Here is a 21,108-nt window from a genome sequence, read left to right as displayed (position 1 = left end):
ACCTATTTCTTCACATACTTGTGCCCACATAACAGCTTTGTTGTCCTTACTCTTTGCTGTTATGTCTATTTATGTGTAATTACAGTGGGAACAATGCGCACATTCTACTCTATTACATGTATATGAATGATGCTAGTAGTACGTATGGTAGTAGGTAGTAATAACAGGTTTATTAAGGTCTATGTCTGTCTGTATTCACACGCGGAACAGTGAACTCTGATGTGGTCACAGTGTGGTAACAGAGCCATGCGGGACAGCCTGCATGGTGTGACAGCCTCTCTGCTCTCTGATTGGTCGAACATCTGAGAGGCTACCGCTTCAGAAGTCCCAACGGTCACCTGTTTGACCAATGAGCGTGAAGCGTGTGAGGCTCGGTCCCGCCTTGTTTAGCAGCTTTAACCAATCCGCGCGGAGCAGAGGAGAAAGGCCAACCGGCCACCGGGGAAACGTTCACCTATCGCGGTGAAGAGGTGGTCAGGAGTCCTCGGAGTTCTGGGGGGGGTTGAGATAATCGATGTCCCCGGTAGTTTAACTTCAAACAGGAAGGAAGTCTGTCCGATACTTTTAGTTTGGAGACCGAGCACCGCGCGCGAGCCATGGAGCCGCTGTTGGTGTTAGCCGGCGTGGTCGTCGCGTTCCTGCTGTGGATCAAAGTCAAAGGTGTCGATTACGTGATCGTGCACCAGAGGTGGATATTCGTGTGTCTGTTCCTGCTGCCGCTCTCCGTGGTGTTCGACGTGTACTACTACGTGCGCGCGTGGCTCATTTTCAAGATGTGCAGTGCGCCCAAGCTGCACGACCAGCGCGTGCGAGACATCCAGCGACAGGTGAGCCTCCACCACCATCACCATCATCATCATCATCATCATCATAATCTGTGTGACAGTGACTCTTACAGGTGTGTGTGTGTGTGTGTGTGTGTGTGTGTGTGTGAGAGTGAGAGTGTGTCAGAGTGTGAGACAGTGACTCTTACAGGTGTGTGTGTGTGTGTGTGTGTGTGTGTGTGTGTGTGTGTGTGTGTGTGTGTGTGAGAGTGTGTGCGTGTGTGTGTGAGTGAGAGTGTGTCAGAGTGTGAGACAGTGACTCTTACAGGTGTGTGTGGGTGTGTGTGTGTGTGTGTGTGACAGTGACTCCTATGTGTGTGTGTGTGTGTGTGTGTGTATATAAATTATCAGTGCATTGTGATGTCAGAGTGCGCTGCTTTAGCTCTCTTACCTTATAAATTAATTATTACACAAGTGTGTCATTTCTCCTCACTTAACCTGCTTCTTATGCAACTGAAGGACGTTTTGTTGGAACTTTGGTTGTTTGTTTGGCGTTTTAAAAGCATTTATTTTGGATTAGTTGGGCCTGCAGGTTCATGATCGTTGTAATTCACCTCCTGCGGTGAAGCAACTCCTCACCTAATCAGTTTGAGTGTTTCAACAATCAAGTTACATAATGATAAAGTGTCCACATACTCTGGAAATCAAGTCTGACACTGTGAGAGAAATGGCTGCACACTTTTAGCGATATCCCCGGGATAATAAGAGGCAGACGTGGTCATATTTAATTGTTTAAAAGGGGCGTGATGAAAGTGATCGATGAACTGAATCAGTTCAGAAATGGGGCAAATGTGATGAGCTTATATCGCTCTTTAAAGCACTAAAGCGTTTTTTTTCCCCTCCATTTTGAGGAGCTTAAATGAAATTGTGTTCTTGTCTTTATCCCACATTTCAGGTGCGCGAGTGGAGGAAGGACGGCAGCAAGACCCACATGTGTACGGGTCGACCCGGCTGGCTCACCGTGTCTCTCAGAGTGGGGAAGTACAAAAAAACCCACAAGAACATCATGATCAACATGATGGACATTCTGGAGGTGGACACAACGAGGCAGGTAGGAGGAGTCAGTCGATCCCATCAGCCTCAGCTCTACTTGGTGCTCCGTGCTCATTAGCTTACTTTAGCATGCTAGCACACAAAACTAACAAAGGTGAACAAAGTAAACATTACACCCTCTTAACATCTGCATGTTAGCATTGTCTTTGTGAGCGTATTAGCATGCTAACACACTAAACTAAGGTGATAAACAAAGTAAACATTGTTCTGAACATCTGCATGTTAGCATTGTCATTGTGAGCGTATTAGCATGCTAACACACTAAACTAACAAAGGTGACCATAGTAAACATTACACCCTCTGAACATCTGCTTGTTAGCATTTTCATTGTGAGTGTGTTAGCATGCTAACACACTAAACTAACAAAGGTGACCAAAGTAAACATTACACCCTCTGAACATCTGCTTGTTAGCATTTTCATTGTGAGTGTGTTAGCATGCTAACACACTAAACTAACAAAGGTGACCAAAGTAAACATTACACCCTCTAAACATCTGCATGTTAGCATTGTCTTTGTGAGCGTATTAGCATGCTAATACACTAAACTAACAAAGGTGACCAAAGTAAGCATTACACCCTCTGAACATCTGCTTGTTAGCATTTTCATTGTGAGTGTGTTAGCATGCTAACGTCCAAAACTAAGATGGTGAACAAAGTAAACATTGTTCTGAACATCTGCATGTTAGCATTGTTATTGTGGGCGTATTAGCATGCTAACACACTAAACTAAGATGGGGAACGTAGTAAACATTACACCCTCTAAACATCTGCATGTTAGCGTTGTCTTTGTGAGTGTGTTATAACCCGGTACGAAACACACAGGACACACTGCTTAATATTTTTACCGTTTCACTCGTCTTTTCTACCAAACGTATTTGGCTAACGTGGGGGTTTGTGTGCTCATCCGGCTGCCTCTGTTTCGGGACACCTTGTGCTTCAGTTAATCAGCGGGGACGTCGTGTTTCCACACGTCAGCAGTGAACCCGGTGTTATTGTACAATGATGGCACTGTGACACAATCCAGTCATGTTAAAAATGTATCTGGCTGGATTTTGTATCGTCATTTTGTATCAAACCTTTTGTTTTTTTTTTAGGTGGTGAGAGTGGAGCCGCTGGCCAACATGGGTCAGGTGACCGCTCTCCTCACCTCCATTGGCTGGACGCTGCCGGTGCTGCCCGAGCTGGACGACCTCACTGTGGGTAAGTCGCCCTGCGGCCGTGCATTATTTCCTGGGTGACCGTCGCAGAGCGGCGTCGTCTCCTCTCTGGCTTCTAGAGATAGAAGACGTGCTGACGATCTCCACGGATCGTCGTTCTGTGAGGCCGACCCCGCATCTCCTCCATCAGCCGCTGCATCCTGTTTAGAGCACCGGCGACTTCTCTAATTGAGTTAGAGGATTGATGTTGTAGCTCAGGAGATGAAGCCGGGAGGAAATGGCTGCAGCGGTGGAAGCGCCCCTGGATCGGGTTTCATAATGGATTCCCTGATGCCATAAACGGCGCATCAGCAATCCTAATGTTTTCCCATCAGGCAGCGGTGCATTCATTTATCCTGATGTCCAAGCAGACACACACACACACACACATACTCAACAACCAGTGTATGTGTGTTTGCCCACCTGAAAAGATCTTGAATTAATGTAATTGTCTCTCCTCTCTCAGGTGGTTTGGTGATGGGTACAGGCATCGAGTCATCCTCTCACATTTACGGGCTGTTTCAGCACATCTGTGTTGCATTCGAACTGGTTCTAGCTGACGGCAGCTTGGTGCGCTGCACTGAGGTGAGTATCGAGTGTGTCACGTGTGTGTGTGTGTGTGTGTGTGTGTGTGTGTGTGTGTGTGTTCAGGAGCCCTGTGACATAAAGTGAGATTAGTGGGTTACTTATGTTCTGTGATCCATGGCAACACCATCATCACATCATCTGGAAACAACTGGAAACGCCCTCCTCCCTAATTTTCCCAACTCACCCCTGATTTCAAGCTCAACATGTTAATGAGGCGGTATTTCTACAAAGCTCAAATCACAATTGAATCACTGAAAAATAAACATAACAAATGGTGCTTCCTGTTTACGGAACCATTCCAGCTGTTTTCTATTTCTGAACCAAGAGCTACTAAATGTCATTACCGCTGTCACTGAATGAGTGGTAAGCCCCGCCCCTAAAGCATCCCCTCTTTATGGTGTGTTTGACTCTAAATGGAGCATAATGTACTAAATGAACATCATGCTGTATTGAAGAAGACTGTAAACTAGAGATTGAGACCATAAACTCATGTTTACAATGTTTACTGAGGGAATAAATCAAGAGAGAAGTAGAGTCATTTTAGACTAGACTTCTATACAACCAGAGGAGTCGCCCCCTGCTGGACAGAGTTGCAGTAAACATGTTGTGTAATTGTCTCATCAAAGTAAACAAAACCAGTGGTGTTCTTGTGGAGGAGATGAAGTGCTGTGAGGTTTGCTAATGGTTTAGTTGTCAAAGCCAACATGGTGACAAATAGCCGAACGTTAGAAACCCAGAAGGCAGAGACCACATTCATACATGTTTCATAGACGACGCCGTCTCCAACTCTTAGGAGGAGAACTCGGACCTGTTCCACGCCGTGCCGTGGTCCTGTGGAACCCTGGGCTTCCTGGTTGCGGCTGAGATTAAAATAGTCCCCGCTAAAGCCTGGGTGAAGCTGCGCTACGAGCCGGTCAGAGGGCTGGAGAACATCTGCGAGCGCTTCGCCGCGGCGTCGGAGAACAAGCAGAACGCGTTCGTAGAGGGCCTCCAGTACGCTCGGGACGCCGCCGTCATCATGACGGGAACGATGACGGACCACGCCGAGCCCGATCAGGTGAGGACATCTCAACCTGGAGCCTATTTTCTCATGTCTTTGCGTCTAAGGTTTTCTTTACCTTTTACAGTAAAATATAGTAGAATGAATCTTTATTGTCCAATAGGCTGTAAATGTGTCTTCGACTCACCAAACACGAGACACAAAAACATGACCGACGTTGCCCTCTGACCTCCCCTCGTCCTCTCTGACAGATTAACAGAATCGGCCTTCACTTCAAACCCTGGTTCTTCAAACACGTGGAGGGATACCTGAAAGACGACCAGGCTGGAGTTGAATACATCCCTCTGAGGCAGTACTACCACAGACACACACGCAGCATCTTCTGGGAGATTCAGGTACTCACACACACACACACACACACACACACACACACACACACACACACACACACACACACACACAGCTTTAGCCTTACATTAAGGTACTGAACATTTCTTCCAGATATTAGCTCGTCATCATCTCATCAACTTCTTGCTCTCTTCTCTTTATTACACTCTAATGCTCTTTCTCTGTCTCACACACACACACACACACACACACACACACACACACACACACACACACACACCATTAGCCATTAGTGAGAAGGGCTTGGCATCCTCTTGTTTTTTGTAACAGTAAGTGGTGTGATGAATTATGCAGAGCATTGGTTTGGCAGATACCTACAGGAGCATCTCTGGGCTTTTTGGGTGCTCTGTGTTTTTTGTTGTGTAGACGGTGCAGAGATAGAAGGCAGGCAGACCGGTGCTTTGGTTACAGGCACACTTTGTGATCATTGTGTGTGTGTGTGTGTGTGTGTGTGTGTGTGTGTGTGTGTGTGTGGTGGACGTGGAGACGTGAGAGCGTTTGACACTGTTAAGAAGGTTGTGGCTGCCCCCTGCTGGAATATGAGAGGATTCATTTACATTAAACTTTATGACAAATTCTGTCCTCGTGCAGAAATGCAACATCACATAAAGAAAAACCATATGATTCGTGTTGCTGTAATTTAAAATGTTAAGGTTCTGTTTGCAAATAATTTGGGTAGAAAGGAGGGGTTCAATTTAATTTAATAAAGAGCAAGGATCTCCACAGTGTTATTAAAAATGTAATTAGACCCTCCTCGTCTTTTTTATCTATTTAAAAAAAAATAACACATCTTATGAAATAAAATGAAATTTAATTTAATTTGTATTATTTTGTGATTTGGAAATATCGAGTGATATCGGTTTAATATTTAATATCTAGGCATTTGGCTTAGTTTGACATTTAATGTGCATATTGAGGATCTGTTGAAAAAGCCCAGTTTTTCCTTCAGAGTCAAAGTCATAGTATAGTATGTCATAAAAAGTCATAGTATAGTATGTCATAAAAAGTCATAGCATAGCATGTCATAAAAAAGTCATAATATAGTATGTCATAAAAAGTCATAGTATAGCATGTCATAAAAAAGTCATAGTATAGTATATCATAAAAAGTCATAGTATAGTATGTCATAAAAAGTCATAGTATAGTATGTTATAAAAAGTCATAGTATAGTATGTCATAAAAAGTCATAGTATAGCATGTCATAAAAAAGTCATAATATAGTATGTTGAAAAAAGTCATAGTATAACATGTCGAAAAAAAGTCATAGTATAGCATGTCGAAAAAAATCATAGTATAACATGTCGAAAAAAAGTCATAGTATAGTATGTCGAAAAAGTCATAGTATAGTATGTCATAAAAAAGTCATAGTATAGTATGTCATAAAAAAGTCATAGTATAGCATGTCGAAAAAAAGTCATAGTATAGTATGTCATAAAAAAGTCATCGTATAGCGTGTCGAAAAAAAGTCGTAGTACAGCATGTCCTAAAAAAGTCATAGTATAGTATGTCATAAAAAAGTCATAGTATAGTCATAGTATAGCGTGTCGAAATAAATTATAGTATAGCATGTCGAAAAAAAGTCATAGTATAGCATGTCATAAAAAAGTCATAGTATAGAATGTCGAAAAAAAGTCATAGTATAGTATGTCGAAAAAAATTATAGTATAGCATGTCGAAAAAGTCATAGTATAGTTTGTTGAAAAACGTCATAGTATAGCATGTCGAAAAAAGTCATAGTATAGTATGTCGAAAAAAGTCATAGTATAGCATGTCAAAAAAGTCATAGTACAGCATGTCAAAAAAGTCATAGTATAGCATGTCAAAAAGTCAAAGTATAGCATGTCGAAAAAAATTATAGTATAGTATGTCGAAAAAGTCATAGTATAGTATGTCAAAAAGTCAAAGTATAGCATGTCGAAAAAAATTATAGTATAGTATGTCGAAAAAGTCATAGTATAGTATGTCAAAAAGTCAAAGTATAGCATGTCGAAAAAAATTATAGTATAGTATGTCGAAAAAGTCATAGTATAGTATGTCATAAAAAAGTCATGGTATAGCATGTCATAAAAAAGTCATAGTATAGTATGTCGAAAAAAAGTCATAGTATAGCCTGTCGGAAAAAAATCATAGTATAGCGTGTCGAAAAAAATCATAGTATAGCATGTTGAAAAAAGTCATAGTATAGCATGTTGAAAAAAGTCATAGTATAGCATGTTATAAAAAAGTCATAGTATAGCATGTCATAAAAAGTCATAGTATAGCATGTCATAAAAAGTCATAGTATAGCATGTCAAAAAAGTCATAGTATAGCATGTCGAAAAAAGTCATAGTATAGAAAGTTGAAAAAAAGTCATAGTATAGCATGTCGAAAAAAGTCATAGTATAGCATGTCAAAAAAGTCATAGTATAGCATGTCGGAAAAAAATATAGTATAGAATGTCTAAAAAGTCATAGTATAGTATGTCGAAAAAGTCATAGTATAGTATGTCATAAAAAAGTCAGAGTATAGCATGTCATAAAAAAGTCATAGTATAGTACGTCGAAAAAAAGTCATAGTATAGCCTGTCGAAAAAAAAGTCATCGTATAGCGTGTCGAAAAAAATCATAGTATAGCATGTCGAAAAACTCATAGTATAGTATGTCAAAAAAAAGTCAAAGTATAGCATGTCGAAAAAAATCATAGCATAGCATGTTATAAAAAAGTCATAGTATAGCATGTCGAAAAAAAGTCATAGTATAGCATGTCGAAAAAGTCATAGTATAGCATGTCGAAAAAGTCATAGTATAGTATGTCGAAAAAAAAGTCATAGTATAGCATGTCGAAAAAAAGTCATAGTATAGCATGTCGAAAAAGTCATAGTATAGCATGTCGAAAAAAGTCATAGTATAGCATGTCGAAAAAGTCATAGTATAGTATGTTGAAAAAACGTCATAGTATAGTATGTCAAAAAAAAATCATAGTATAGCATGTCGAAAAAGTCATAGTATAGCATGTCGAAAAAAGTCATAGTATAGCATGTCGAAAAAAGTCATAGTATAGCATGTCGAAAAAAGTCATAGTATAGTATGTCAAAAAAGTCATAGTATAGTATGTCAAAAAAGTCATAGTATAGCATGTCAAAAAAGTCATAGTATAGCATGTCGAAAAAAGTCATAGTATAGCATGTCAAAAAAGTCATAGTATAGCATGTCAAAAAAGTCATAGTATAGTATGTCAAAAAAAGTCATAGTATAGCATGTCAAAAAAGTCATAGTATAGCATATCGAAAAAAGTCATAGTATAGCATGTCGAAAAAAGTCATAGTATAGCATGTCAAAAAAGTCATAGTATAGCATGTCGGAAAAAAATATAGTATAGAATGTCTAAAAAGTCATAGTATAGTATGTCGAAAAAGTCATAGTATAGTATGTCATAAAAAAGTCAGAGTATAGCATGTCATAAAAAAGTCATAGTATAGTACGTCGAAAAAAAGTCATAGTATAGCCTGTCGAAAAAAAAGTCATCGTATAGCGTGTCGAAAAAAATCATAGTATAGCATGTCGAAAAACTCATAGTATAGTATGTCAAAAAAAAGTCAAAGTATAGCATGTCGAAAAAAATCATAGCATAGCATGTAATAAAAAAGTCATAGTATAGCATGTCGAAAAAAAGTCATAGTATAGCATGTCGAAAAAGTCATAGTATAGCATGTCGAAAAAGTCATAGTATAGTATGTCGAAAAAAAAGTCATAGTATAGCATGTCGAAAAAAAGTCATAGTATAGCATGTCGAAAAAGTCATAGTATAGCATGTCGAAAAAAGTCATAGTATAGCATGTCGAAAAAGTCATAGTATAGTATGTTGAAAAAACGTCATAGTATAGTATGTCAAAAAAAAATCATAGTATAGCATGTCGAAAAAGTCATAGTATAGCATGTCGAAAAAAGTCATAGTATAGCATGTCGAAAAAAGTCATAGTATAGCATGTCGAAAAAAGTCATAGTATAGTATGTCAAAAAAGTCATAGTATAGTATGTCAAAAAAGTCATAGTATAGCATGTCAAAAAAGTCATAGTATAGCATGTCGAAAAAAGTCATAGTATAGCATGTCAAAAAAGTCATAGTATAGCATGTCGAAAAAAATTATAGTATAGAATGTCTAAAAAGTCATAGTATAGTATGTTGAAAAAGTCATAGTATAGTATGTCGAAAAAAAAGTCAGAGTATAGCATGTCGAAAAAAAGTCATAGAATAGTATGTTGAAAAACGTCATAGTATAGTATGTCAAAAAAAAATCATAGTATAGCATGTTATAAAAAAGTCATAGTATAGCATGTCAAAAAAAATTATAGTATACAATGTCTAAAAAGTCATAGTATAGCATGTCATAAAAAAGTCATAGTATAGTATGTCGAAAAAAAGTCATAGTATAGCCTGTCGAAAAAAGTCATGGTATAGCATGTTGAAAAAAGTCATAGTATAGCTTGGCAAAAAAGTCATAGTATAGCATGTCGAAAAAAGTCATAGTATAGCATGTCAAAAAAATCATGGTATAGCATGTTAAAAAAAGTCATAGTATAGCATGTTGAAAAAAGTCATGGTATGGCATGTCGAAAAAGTCATAGTATAGTATGTCAAAAAAAAGTCAGAGTATAGCATGTCGAAAAAAATCATAGTATAGCATTTTATAAAAAAGTCATAGTATAGTATGTCGAAAAAAAGTCATAGTATAGTATGTCGAAAAAGTCATAGTATAGTATGTCGAAAAAGTCATAGTATAGTATGTCGAAAAAAAGTCATAGTATAGTATGTCGAAAAAGTCATAGTATAGTATGTCGAAAAAAAGTCATGGTATAGCATGTCGAAAAAAAAGTCATAGTATAGTGTGTTGAAAAAAAGTCATTGTATAGTATGTCATAAAAAGTCATAGTATAGTATGTCGAAAAAGTCATTGTATAGTATGTCATAAAAAGTCATAGTATAGTACGTCATAAAAAAATCATAGTATAGTATGTCATAAAAAGTCATAGTATAGTATGTCGAAAAAAGTCATAGGATAGCATGTCGAAAAAGTCATAGTATAGCATGTCGAAAAAAGTCATAGTATAGCATGTCGAAAAAAAGTCATAGTATAGCATGTCGAAAAAAAGTCATAGTATAGCATGTCGAAAAAAAGTCATTGTATAGTATGTCGAAAAAAAGTCATAGTATAGCATGTCGAAAAAAGTCATAGTATAGTATATTGATAAAAAGTCATAGTATAGTATGTCGAAAAAAAGTCATAGTATAGTATGTCACAAAAAAGTCATAGTATAGTATGTCATAAAAAAGTCATAGTATAGCATGTCGAAAAAAGTCATACTATAGTATGTCGAAAAAAAGTCATAGTATAGTATGTCATAAAAAGTCATAGTATAGTATGTTGAAAAAAAGTCATAGTATAGCATGTTATAAAAAGTCATAGTATAGCGTGTTGAAAAAACGTCATAGTATAGTATGTCAAAAAAAAATCATAGTATAGCATGTCGAAAAAGTCATAGTATAGCATGTTGAAAAAGTCATAGTATAGCATGTCAAAAAAGTCATAGTATAGCATGTCAAAAAAGTCATAGTATAGTATGACAAAAAAAGTCATAGTATAGCATGTCAAAAAAGTCATAGTATAGCATATCGAAAAAAGTCATAGTATAGCATGTCGAAAAAAGTCATAGTATAGCATGTCAAAAAAGTCATAGTATAGCATGTCGAAAAAAATTATAGTATAGAATGTCTAAAAAGTCATAGTATAGCATGTCGAAAAAAATTATAGTATAGAATATCTCAAAAGTCATAGTATAGCATGTCAAAAAAAATTATAGTATAGCATGTCAAAAAAGTCATAGTATAGCATGTCAAAAAAAATTATAGTATAGAATGTCTAAAAAGTCATAGTATAGTATGTCAAAAAAGTCATGGTATAGCATGTCATAAAAAAGTCATAGTATAGTATGTCGAAAAAGTCATAGTATAGTATGTCAAAAAAAAGTCAGAGTATAGCATGTCGAAAAAAATCATAGTATAGCATGTTATAAAAAAGTCATAGTATAGCATGTCGAAAAAAGTCATAGTATAGTATGTCGAAAAAGTCATAGTATAGTATGTCGAAAAAGTCATAGTATAGTATGTCGAAAAAGTCATAGTATAGTATGTCATAAAAAAGTCATGGTATAGCATGTCGAAAAAAGTCATAGTATAGCATGTCGAAAAAAAGTCATAGTATAGCATCTCGAAAAAAAGTCATAGTATAGTATGTCATAAAAAGTCATAGTATAGTATGTTGAAAAAGTCATAGTATAGTATGTCGAAAAAAAAGTCAGAGTATAGTATGTCGAAAAAAAGTCATAGTATAGTATGTTGAAAAACGTCATAGTATAGTATGTAAAAAAAAAATCATAGTATAGCATGTCGAAAAAGTCATAGTATAGCATGTCGAAAAAAGTCATAGTATAGCATGTCAAAAAAGTCATAGTATAGCATGTCAAAAAAGTCATAGTATAGCATGTCGAAAAAAGTCATAGTAAAGCATGTCAAAAAAGTCATAGTATAGCATGTCGAAAAAAGTCATAGTATAGTATGTCAAAAAAGTCATAGTATTATATGTCAAAAAAGTCATAGTATAGCATGTCAAAAAAGTCATAGTATAGTATGTCAAAAAAGTCATAGTATAGCATATCGAAAAAAGTCATAGTATAGCATGTCAAAAAAGTCATAGCATAGCATGTCGAAAAAAATTATAGTATAGAATATCTCAAAAGTCGTAGTATAGCATGTCAAAAAAGTCATAGTATAGCATGTCAAAAAAAATTATAGTATAAAATGTCTAAAAAGTCATAGTATAGCATGTCGAAAAAAATTATAGTATAGAATATCTCAAAAGTCATAGTATAGCATGTCAAAAAAAATTATAGTATAGCATGTCAAAAAAGTCATAGTATAGCATGTAAAAAAAAATTATAGTATACAATGTCTAAAAAGTCATAGTATAGTATGTCAAAAAGTCATGGTATAGCATGTCATAAAAAAGTCATAGTATAGTATGTCGAAAAAAAGTCATAGTATAGCCTGTCGAAAAAAGTCATGGTATAGCATGTTGAAAAAAGTCATAGTATAGCTTGGCAAAAAAGTCATAGTATAGCATGTTAAAAAAAGTCATAGTATAGCATGTTGAAAAAAGTCATGGTATGGCATGTCGAAAAAAGTCATAGTATAGCATGTCAAAAAAATCATGGTATAGCATGTTAAAAAAAGTCATAGTATAGCATGTTGAAAAAAGTCATGGTATGGCAAGTCGAAAAAGTCATAGTATAGTATGTCAAAAAAAAGTCAGAGTATAGCATGTCGAAAAAAATCATAGTATAGCATGTTATAAAAAAGTCATAGTATAGTATGTCAAAAAAAAGTCATAGTATAGTATGTCGAAAAAGTCATAGTATAGTATGTCGAAAAAGTCATAGTATAGTATGTCGAAAAAAAGTCATAGTATAGTATGTCGAAAAAGTCATAGTATAGTATGTCGAAAAAAAGTCATGGTATAGCATGTCGAAAAAAGTCATAGTATAGCATGTCGAAAAAAAAGTCATAGTATAGTGTGTTGAAAAAAAGTCATTGTATAGTATGTCATAAAAAGTCATAGTATAGTACGTCATAAAAAAATCATAGTATAGTATGTCATAAAAAGTCATAGTATAGTATGTCCAAAAAAGTCATAGGATAGCATGTCGAAAAAGTCATAGTATAGCATGTCGAAAAAAGTCATAGTATAGCATGTCGAAAAAAGTCATAGTATAGCATGTCGAAAAAAAGTCATAGTATAGCATGTCGAAAAAAAGTCATTGTATAGTATGTCGAAAAAAAGTCATAGTATAGCATGTCGAAAAAAGTCATAGTATAGCATGTCGAAAAAAGTCATAGTATAGCATGTCAAAAAAAGTCATAGTATAGCATGTTGAAAAAAGTCATAGTATAGCATGTCGAAAAACTCATAGTATAGTATGTCAAAAAAAAGTCAAAGTATAGCATGTCGAAAAAAATCATAGCATAGCATGTTATAAAAAGTCATAGTATAGCATGTCAAAAAAGTCATAGTATAGTATGTCAAAAAAAGTCATAGTATAGCATGTCAAAAAAGTCATAGTATAGCATATCGAAAAGTCATAGTATAGCATGTCAAAAAAGTCATAGTATAGCATATCAAAAAAAGTCATAGTATAGCAACTCGAAAAAAGTCATAGTATAGCATGTCAAAAAAGTCATAGTATAGCATGTTGAAAAGAATTATAGTATAGAATATCTCAAAAGTCATAGTATAGCATGTCAAAAAAGTCATAGTATAGCATGTCAAAAAAAATTATAGTATAGAATGTCTAAAAAGTCATAGTATAGTATGTCAAAAAAGTCATAGTATAGTATGTCATAAAAAAGTCAGAGTATAGCATGTCGAAAAAATTCATAGTATAGCATGTCATAAAAAAGTCATAGTATAGTATGTCGAAAAAGTCATAGTATTGTATGTCGAAAAAGTCATAGTATAGTATGTCGAAAAAAAGTCATAGTATAGTATGTCGAAAAAGTCATAGTATAGTATGTCGAAAAAAAGTCATAGTATAGTATGTCGAAAAAGTCATAGTATAGTATGTCGAAAAAGTCATAGTATAGTATGTCGAAAAAAAGTCATGGTATAGCATGTCGAGAAAAAGTCATGGTATAGTATGTCATAAAAAGTCATAGTATAGTGTGTTGAAAAAAATCATAGTATAGCATGTTATAAAAAAGTCATAGTATAGCATGTCATAAAAAAGTCATAGTATAGTATGTCGAAAAAAATTATAGTATAGAATGTCTAAAAAGTCATAGTATAGTATGTCGAAAAAGTCATAGTATAGTATGTCATAAAAAAGTCAGAGTATAGCATGTCGAAAAAATTCATAGTATAGCATGTCATAAAAAAGTCATAGTATAGTATGTCGAAAAAAAGTCATAGTATAGCCTGTCGAAAAAAAGTCATAGTATAGTGTGTCGAAAAAAATCATGGTATAGCATGTTGAAAAAAGTCATAGTATAGTATGTCGAAAAAGTCATAGTATAGTATGTCGAAAAAGTCATAGTATAGTATGTCGAAAAAAAGTCATAGTATAGTATGTCGAAAAAGTCATAGTATAGTATGTTGAAAAAGTCATAGTATAGTATGTCGAAAAAAAGTCATAGTATAGTATGTCGAAAAAGTCATAGTATAGTATGTCGAAAAAGTCATAGTATAGTATGTCGAAAAAAGTCATGGTATAGCATGTCGAGAAAAAGTCATGGTATAGTATGTCATAAAAAGTCATAGTATAGTGTGTTGAAAAAAATCATAGTATAGCATGTTATAAAAAAGTCATAGTATAGCATGTCAAAAAAGTCATAGTATAGCATGTAAAAAAAAATTATAGTATACAATGTCTAAAAAGTCATAGTATAGTATGTCAAAAAAGTCATGGTATAGCATGTCATAAAAAAGTCATAGTATAGTATGTCGAAAAAAAGTCATAGTATAGCCTGTCGAAAAAAGTCATGGTATAGCATGTTGAAAAAAGTCATAGTATAGCTTGGCAAAAAAGTCATAGTATAGCATGTTAAAAAAAGTCATAGTATAGCATGTTGAAAAAAGTCATGGTATGGCATGTCGAAAAAAGTCATAGTATAGCATGTTGAAAAAAGTCATGGTATGGCAAGTCGAAAAAGTCATAGTATAGTATGTCAAAAAAAAGTCAGAGTATAGCATGTCGAAAAAAATCATAGTATAGCATGTTATAAAAAAGTCATAGTATAGTATGTCAAAAAAAAGTCATAGTATAGTATGTCGAAAAAGTCATAGTATAGTATGTCGAAAAAGTCATAGTATAGTATGTCGAAAAAAAGTCATAGTATAGTATGTCGAAAAAGTCATAGTATAGTATGTCGAAAAAAAGTCATGGTATAGCATGTCGAAAAAAGTCATAGTATAGCATGTCGAAAAAAAAGTCATAGTATAGTGTGTTGAAAAAAAGTCATTGTATAGTATGTCATAAAAAGTCATAGTATAGTACGTCATAAAAAAATCATAGTATAGTATGTCATAAAAAGTCATAGTATAGTATGTCCAAAAAAGTCATAGGATAGCATGTCGAAAAAGTCATAGTATAGCATGTCGAAAAAAGTCATAGTATAGCATGTCGAAAAAAGTCATAGTATAGCATGTCGAAAAAAAGTCATAGTATAGCATGTCGAAAAAAAGTCATTGTATAGTATGTCGAAAAAAAGTCATAGTATAGCATGTCGAAAAAAGTCATAGTATAGTATATTGATAAAAAGTCATAGTATAGTATGTCGAAAAAAAGTCATAGTATAGTATGTCACAAAAAAGTCATAGTATAGTATGTCATAAAAAGTCATAGTATAGTATGTTGAAAAAAGTCATAGTATAGCATGTTATAAAAAAGTCATAGTATAGCGTGTTGAAAAAAATCATAGTATGTCGAAAAAGTCATAGTATAGCATGTCATAAAAAAATCATAGTATAGCATGTTGAAAAAAGTCATAGTATAGCATGTTGAAAAAAGTCATAGTATAGCATGTTATAAAAAAGTCATAGTATAGCGTGTTGAAAAAAGTCATAGTATAACATGTCATAAAAAGTCATAGTATAGAATGTCGAAAAAAAGTCATAGTATAGCATGTCGAAAAAAAGTCATAGTATAGCATGTCGAAAAAAGTCATAGTATAGAAAGTCGAAAAAAAGTCATAGTATAGTACGTCGAAAAAAAGTCATTGTATAGCCTGTCGAAAAAAAAGTCATCGTATAGCGTGTCGAAAAAAATCATAGTATAGCATGTCGAAAAAAGTCATAGTATAGCATGTTGAAAAAAGTCATAGTATAGCATGTCGAAAAACTCATAGTATAGTATGTCAAAAAAAAGTCAAAGTATAGCATGTCGAAAAAAATCATAGCATAGCATGTTATAAAAAGTCATAGTATAGCATGTCAAAAAAGTCATAGTATAGTATGTCAAAAAAAGTCATAGTATAGCATGTCAAAAAAGTCATAGTATAGCATATCGAAAAGTCATAGTATAGCATGTCAAAAAAGTCATAGTATAGCATATCAAAAAAAGTCATAGTATAGCAACTCGAAAAAAGTCATAGTATAGCATGTCAAAAAAGTCATAGTATAGCATGTTGAAAAGAATTATAGTATAGAATATCTCAAAAGTCATAGTATAGCATGTCAAAAAAGTCATAGTATAGCATGTCAAAAAAAATTATAGTATAGAATGTCTAAAAAGTCATAGTATAGTATGTCAAAAAAGTCATAGTATAGTATGTCATAAAAAAGTCAGAGTATAGCATGTCGAAAAAATTCATAGTATAGCATGTCATAAAAAAGTCATAGTATAGTATGTCGAAAAAGTCATAGTATTGTATGTCGAAAAAGTCATAGTATAGTATGTCGAAAAAAAGTCATAGTATAGTATGTCGAAAAAGTCATAGTATAGTATGTCGAAAAAAAGTCATAGTATAGTATGTCGAAAAAGTCATAGTATAGTATGTCGAAAAAGTCATAGTATAGTATGTCGAAAAAAAGTCATGGTATAGCATGTCGAGAAAAAGTCATGGTATAGTATGTCATAAAAAGTCATAGTATAGTGTGTTGAAAAAAATCATAGTATAGCATGTTATAAAAAAGTCATAGTATAGCATGTCATAAAAAAGTCATAGTATAGTATGTCGAAAAAAATTATAGTATAGAATGTCTAAAAAGTCATAGTATAGTATGTCGAAAAAGTCATAGTATAGTATGTCATAAAAAAGTCAGAGTATAGCATGTCGAAAAAATTCATAGTATAGCATGTCATAAAAAAGTCATAGTATAGTATGTCGAAAAAAAGTCATAGTATAGCCTGTCGAAAAAAGTCATAGTATAGTGTGTCGAAAAAAATCATGGTATAGCATGTTGAAAAAAGTCATAGTATAGTATGTCGAAAAAGTCATAGTATAGTATGTCGAAAAAGTCATAGTATAGTATGTCGAAAAAAAGTCATAGTATAGTATGTCGAAAAAGTCATAGTATAGTATGTTGAAAAAGTCATAGTATAGTATGTCGAAAAAAAGTCATAGTATAGTATGTCGAAAAAGTCATAGTATAGTATGTCGAAAAAGTCATAGTATAGTATGTCGAAAAAAGTCATGGTATAGCATGTCGAGAAAAAGTCATGGTATAGTATGTCATAAAAAGTCATAGTATAGTGTGTTGAAAAAAATCATAGTATAGCATGTTATAAAAAAGTCATAGTATAGCATGTCGAAAAAAAGTCATTGTATAGCATGTTATAAAAAAGTCATAGTATAGCATGTCAAAAAAGTCATAGTATAGCATGTTATAAAAAAGTCATAGTATAGCATGTCATAAAAAAGTCATAGTATAGCATGTCAAAAAAGTCATAGTATAGCATGTCGAAAAAAATTATAGTATAGAATATCTCAAAAGTCATAGTATAGCATGTCAAAAAAGTCATAGTATAGCATGTCGAAAAAAATTATAGTATAGAATGTCTAAAAAGTCATAGTATAGTATGTCGAAAAAGTCATAGTATAGTATGTCAAAAAAGTCAGAGTATAGCATGTCATAAAAAAGTCATAGTATAGTATGTCGAAAAAAAGTCATAGTATAGCCTGTCGAAAAAAAGTCATAGTATAGCCTGTCGAAAAAAAGTCAGAGTATAGCATGCTGAAAAAAATCATAGTATAGCATGTTATAAAAAAGTCATAGTTTAGCATGTCGAAAAAAAGTCATAGTATAGTATGTCGAAAAAGTCATAGTATAGTATGTCGAAAAAGTCATAGTATAGTATGTCGAAAAAAAGTCATGGTATAGCATGTCGAAAAAAGTCATAGTATAGTGTGTTGAAAAAAAGTCATAGTATAGCATGTCATAAAAAGTCATAGTATAGCATGTTATAAAAAAGTCATAGTATAGCATGTTATAAAAAAGTCATAGTATAGCATGTTATAAAAAAGTCATAGGATAGTATGTTGAAAAAAAGTCACAGTATAGTATGTTGAAAAAAAGTAATTGTATAGTATATTGATAAAAAGTCATCGTATAGTATGTCATAAAAAGTCATAGTATAGTATGTCGAAAAGTCATAGTATAGTATGTCATAAAAAGTCATAGTATAGTATGTCGAAAAAGTCATAGTATAGTATGTCATAAAAAGTCATAGTATAGTACGTCATAAAAGTCATAGTATAGTATGTTGAAAAAGTCATAGTATAGTATGTCGAAAAAAAGTCATAGTATAGCATGTCGAAAAAAGTCATAGTATAGCATGTCGAAAAAAAGTCATAGTATAGCATGTCGAGAAAAAGTCATGGTATAGTATGTCATAAAAAGTCATAGTATAGTGTGTTGAAAAAAATCATAGTATAGCATGTTATAAAAAAGTCATAGTATAGCATGTCATAAAAAAGTCATAGTATAGTATGTCGAAAAAAAGTCATTGTATAGCATGTTATAAAAAAGTCATAGTATAGCATGTCAAAAAAGTCATAGTATAGCATGTTATAAAAAAGTCATAGTATAGCATGTCATAAAAAAATCATAGTATGTCATAGTTTGAGGTTTAATATTTAATACATATGCATTTGACTTCATGCAAATTTGACATTTAATGTGCATATTGAGGATCTGTTGAAAAAGCCCAGTCTTTGCTTCCATCTTAGCCAGAAGATGAAAAAATGACAAACATTTTAATATTAAGTTGTTATTTATATTCATAGTTCATTATTCAATTGCTAATAAAATTCAAAATGTGTCTTTTCTTTGCCTCCACACACACATGTAACTCTTAGTTAACAGATCATTTAAACGTAAAAACACAGATTTCCAGAAGCCAACATGACATCTTGAAAGTGCGTCTGACGTCTGACCAACAACCCAAAACCAACAATATTTCATTTTCACTTGTAAGAAACTGATATCAGCAAATGTTTGACTTTTTTGTTTAAAAACAAACAAACAACGACTTATCATAATTGTTTCTGCTGATTGGTTGGTTGTTCCTCGTTACCATCGTCTTTTCACCGTGTTTGTGAACGTCTCTGTGTCCGTTCTCCAGGATATTATTCCCTTCGGCAACAACCCGATATTTCGCTGGATTTTTGGATGGATGGTTCCTCCTAAGATCTCCCTGTTGAAGCTCACGCAGGGAGAGACCATCAGACGGCTGTACGAGCAGCACCACGTGGTCCAGGACATGCTGGTCCCCATGAAGGACCTGCAGGCTGCCATCACGCGCTTCCACCAGGACGTCGACGTGAGACTCGGATCTGAACAAAGCCGTTTAACGTAAGCCGTTACCCGCCGTCTACGGTCCTGTTTCAACTCCCGTGCCTCTTGTGTGGTTCCAGGTTTACCCCCTGTGGCTGTGTCCCTTCCTGTTGCCCCCCGGCAGAGGGATGGTCCACCCCAAAGGTCCGGAGGAGGAGCTGTACGTGGATATCGGAGCTTATGGAGAGCCCAAAGTCAAACACTTTGAAGCCAAAGCATCAACGCGTCAGCTGGAGAAGTTTGTGCGAGACGTGCACGGGTGAGTCTGTAATAACACGTGAAGTGTATCGTGTGTACGGTGGTGTCTGATAATCAGTTTGTTCATTTCTAACAGCGGGGATCTGCACCAAAGCATACAAAACATAAAGACATCAACGTTCTTGTATTTATATGTACATGTGCCGTCTTCCTCCTGCCAGGTTCCAGATGCTGTATGCAGATGTGTACATGGACCGAGAGGAGTTTTGGCAGATGTTTGACGGACAGCTGTATCACAGGCTGAGAGAGGAACTGGGCTGTAAGGAGGCCTTCCCGGAGGTTTACGACAAAATCTGCAAATCCGCCCGACACTGACCCCGATCGCCGGTACCCTGACCTGCGTCACCGCGGCGCTGCGTCGGCAGCATGGGATGTTTTAACGAAGACGAAACAGACTGTTGTACTCAAACATACATCTCAGAGATGAGCTCGGCATACATGACTACAAGCTGAAGGGTTATTTTTGGCAACCAAGCCGTGTCTTAAGAGGCCCGTCTATCAACGTGAAGTATTGTATGTCATGAATGTATTTTGTCTTCTCTTTCTCAAGAGCTTATTTTAACATCCATGTTCTGATTTCATGTGCTGTTGTTGGGAGCATATTGGACCGAATGCTTTATTTTGTTTAACTACCTTATAATTACCTACAAGTGCCATAGACTTTGAAAACATGACTTCCTCGTTACAGTCGTGCACATATTTTAAGATACACACTTTTGTAATAAATATTTGATGAAGAGAAACCAAACAAATTCTATTGTAACTCTTAAATGAAGTAATTAAAAGCTCTTTCATTCTCATGTTTTATTAAATACAGATTCTGAAGTTGAACTGTAGTAATAATTGTTCACAAATGTTTTCACAACTAATAAATTTGCTCTGAGCAGATTTGTTTGGACTATTTGAACAACAGCACAGCTGATCATCTGTCTCCTTTAACTTCTCTCTGCAGGCGTTGGCATTTAGTTGAATAAACTGATATGCTCATCAATACTCATTTCACCTCGTTTGAATAACTGGATCGTTTAACATATTTTGGGGGGTTTGTTTGTTGTCCCTGTGTGATCTGAAAGGCATCATAGAAAACCAGTGACTAACAAATCGGAGATGCGTTTGTTGTTATCTGAAATGGGAAATTACATCTCAAATAGTCACAATCATTTTTCAACATGTAGAATCTAGATACCTGTAGCCTAATCATTATTCTTACTAGTGAAAAAGGAATTACTGATATCTGTAATAAAATTAAAGACATCTGTTTTGACTAGTCGAAATATAATTTCTACATGTGATAATATATTTGTAACATGTCAAAATTGTTTACAGATAACTAGTCAAAATAACATTTTGACACGTCGAAATGTTATTTTCTAGTAGTGAAGATAAATATCTACGAATCAGATTGTGATTTAGTTTTT

At 34.3% G+C, this 21,108-nt stretch overlaps 1 protein-coding gene across 1 annotated transcript; it reads left to right on the top strand.

Annotated features, from left to right (window-relative positions):
• Window positions 1-427: 427 nt before the first annotated feature.
• On the top strand, window positions 428-20,683 carry dhcr24 (24-dehydrocholesterol reductase). Its single transcript, XM_068725475.1, has 9 exons — window positions 428-827; window positions 1,720-1,875; window positions 2,972-3,077; window positions 3,540-3,658; window positions 4,455-4,718; window positions 4,913-5,056; window positions 19,221-19,418; window positions 19,513-19,691; window positions 19,852-20,683. The coding sequence occupies exons 1-9, from the start codon at window positions 597-599 to the stop codon at window positions 20,003-20,005; spliced, it is 1,551 nt and encodes a 516-aa protein (XP_068581576.1). The 5' UTR covers window positions 428-596; the 3' UTR covers window positions 20,006-20,683.
• The last annotated feature ends 425 nt before the right edge of the window (window positions 20,684-21,108 follow it).

The sequence above is a fragment of the Cebidichthys violaceus genome, unplaced genomic scaffold (assembly GCF_023349555.1).
Source record: "Cebidichthys violaceus isolate CVI_PGR_0920_01 unplaced genomic scaffold, fCebVio1.0.p SCAF_35, whole genome shotgun sequence".
Classification (NCBI taxonomy): Eukaryota; Metazoa; Chordata; class Actinopteri; order Perciformes; family Stichaeidae; genus Cebidichthys; species Cebidichthys violaceus.
This window is presented reverse-complemented; position numbering and strand designations above follow the sequence as displayed.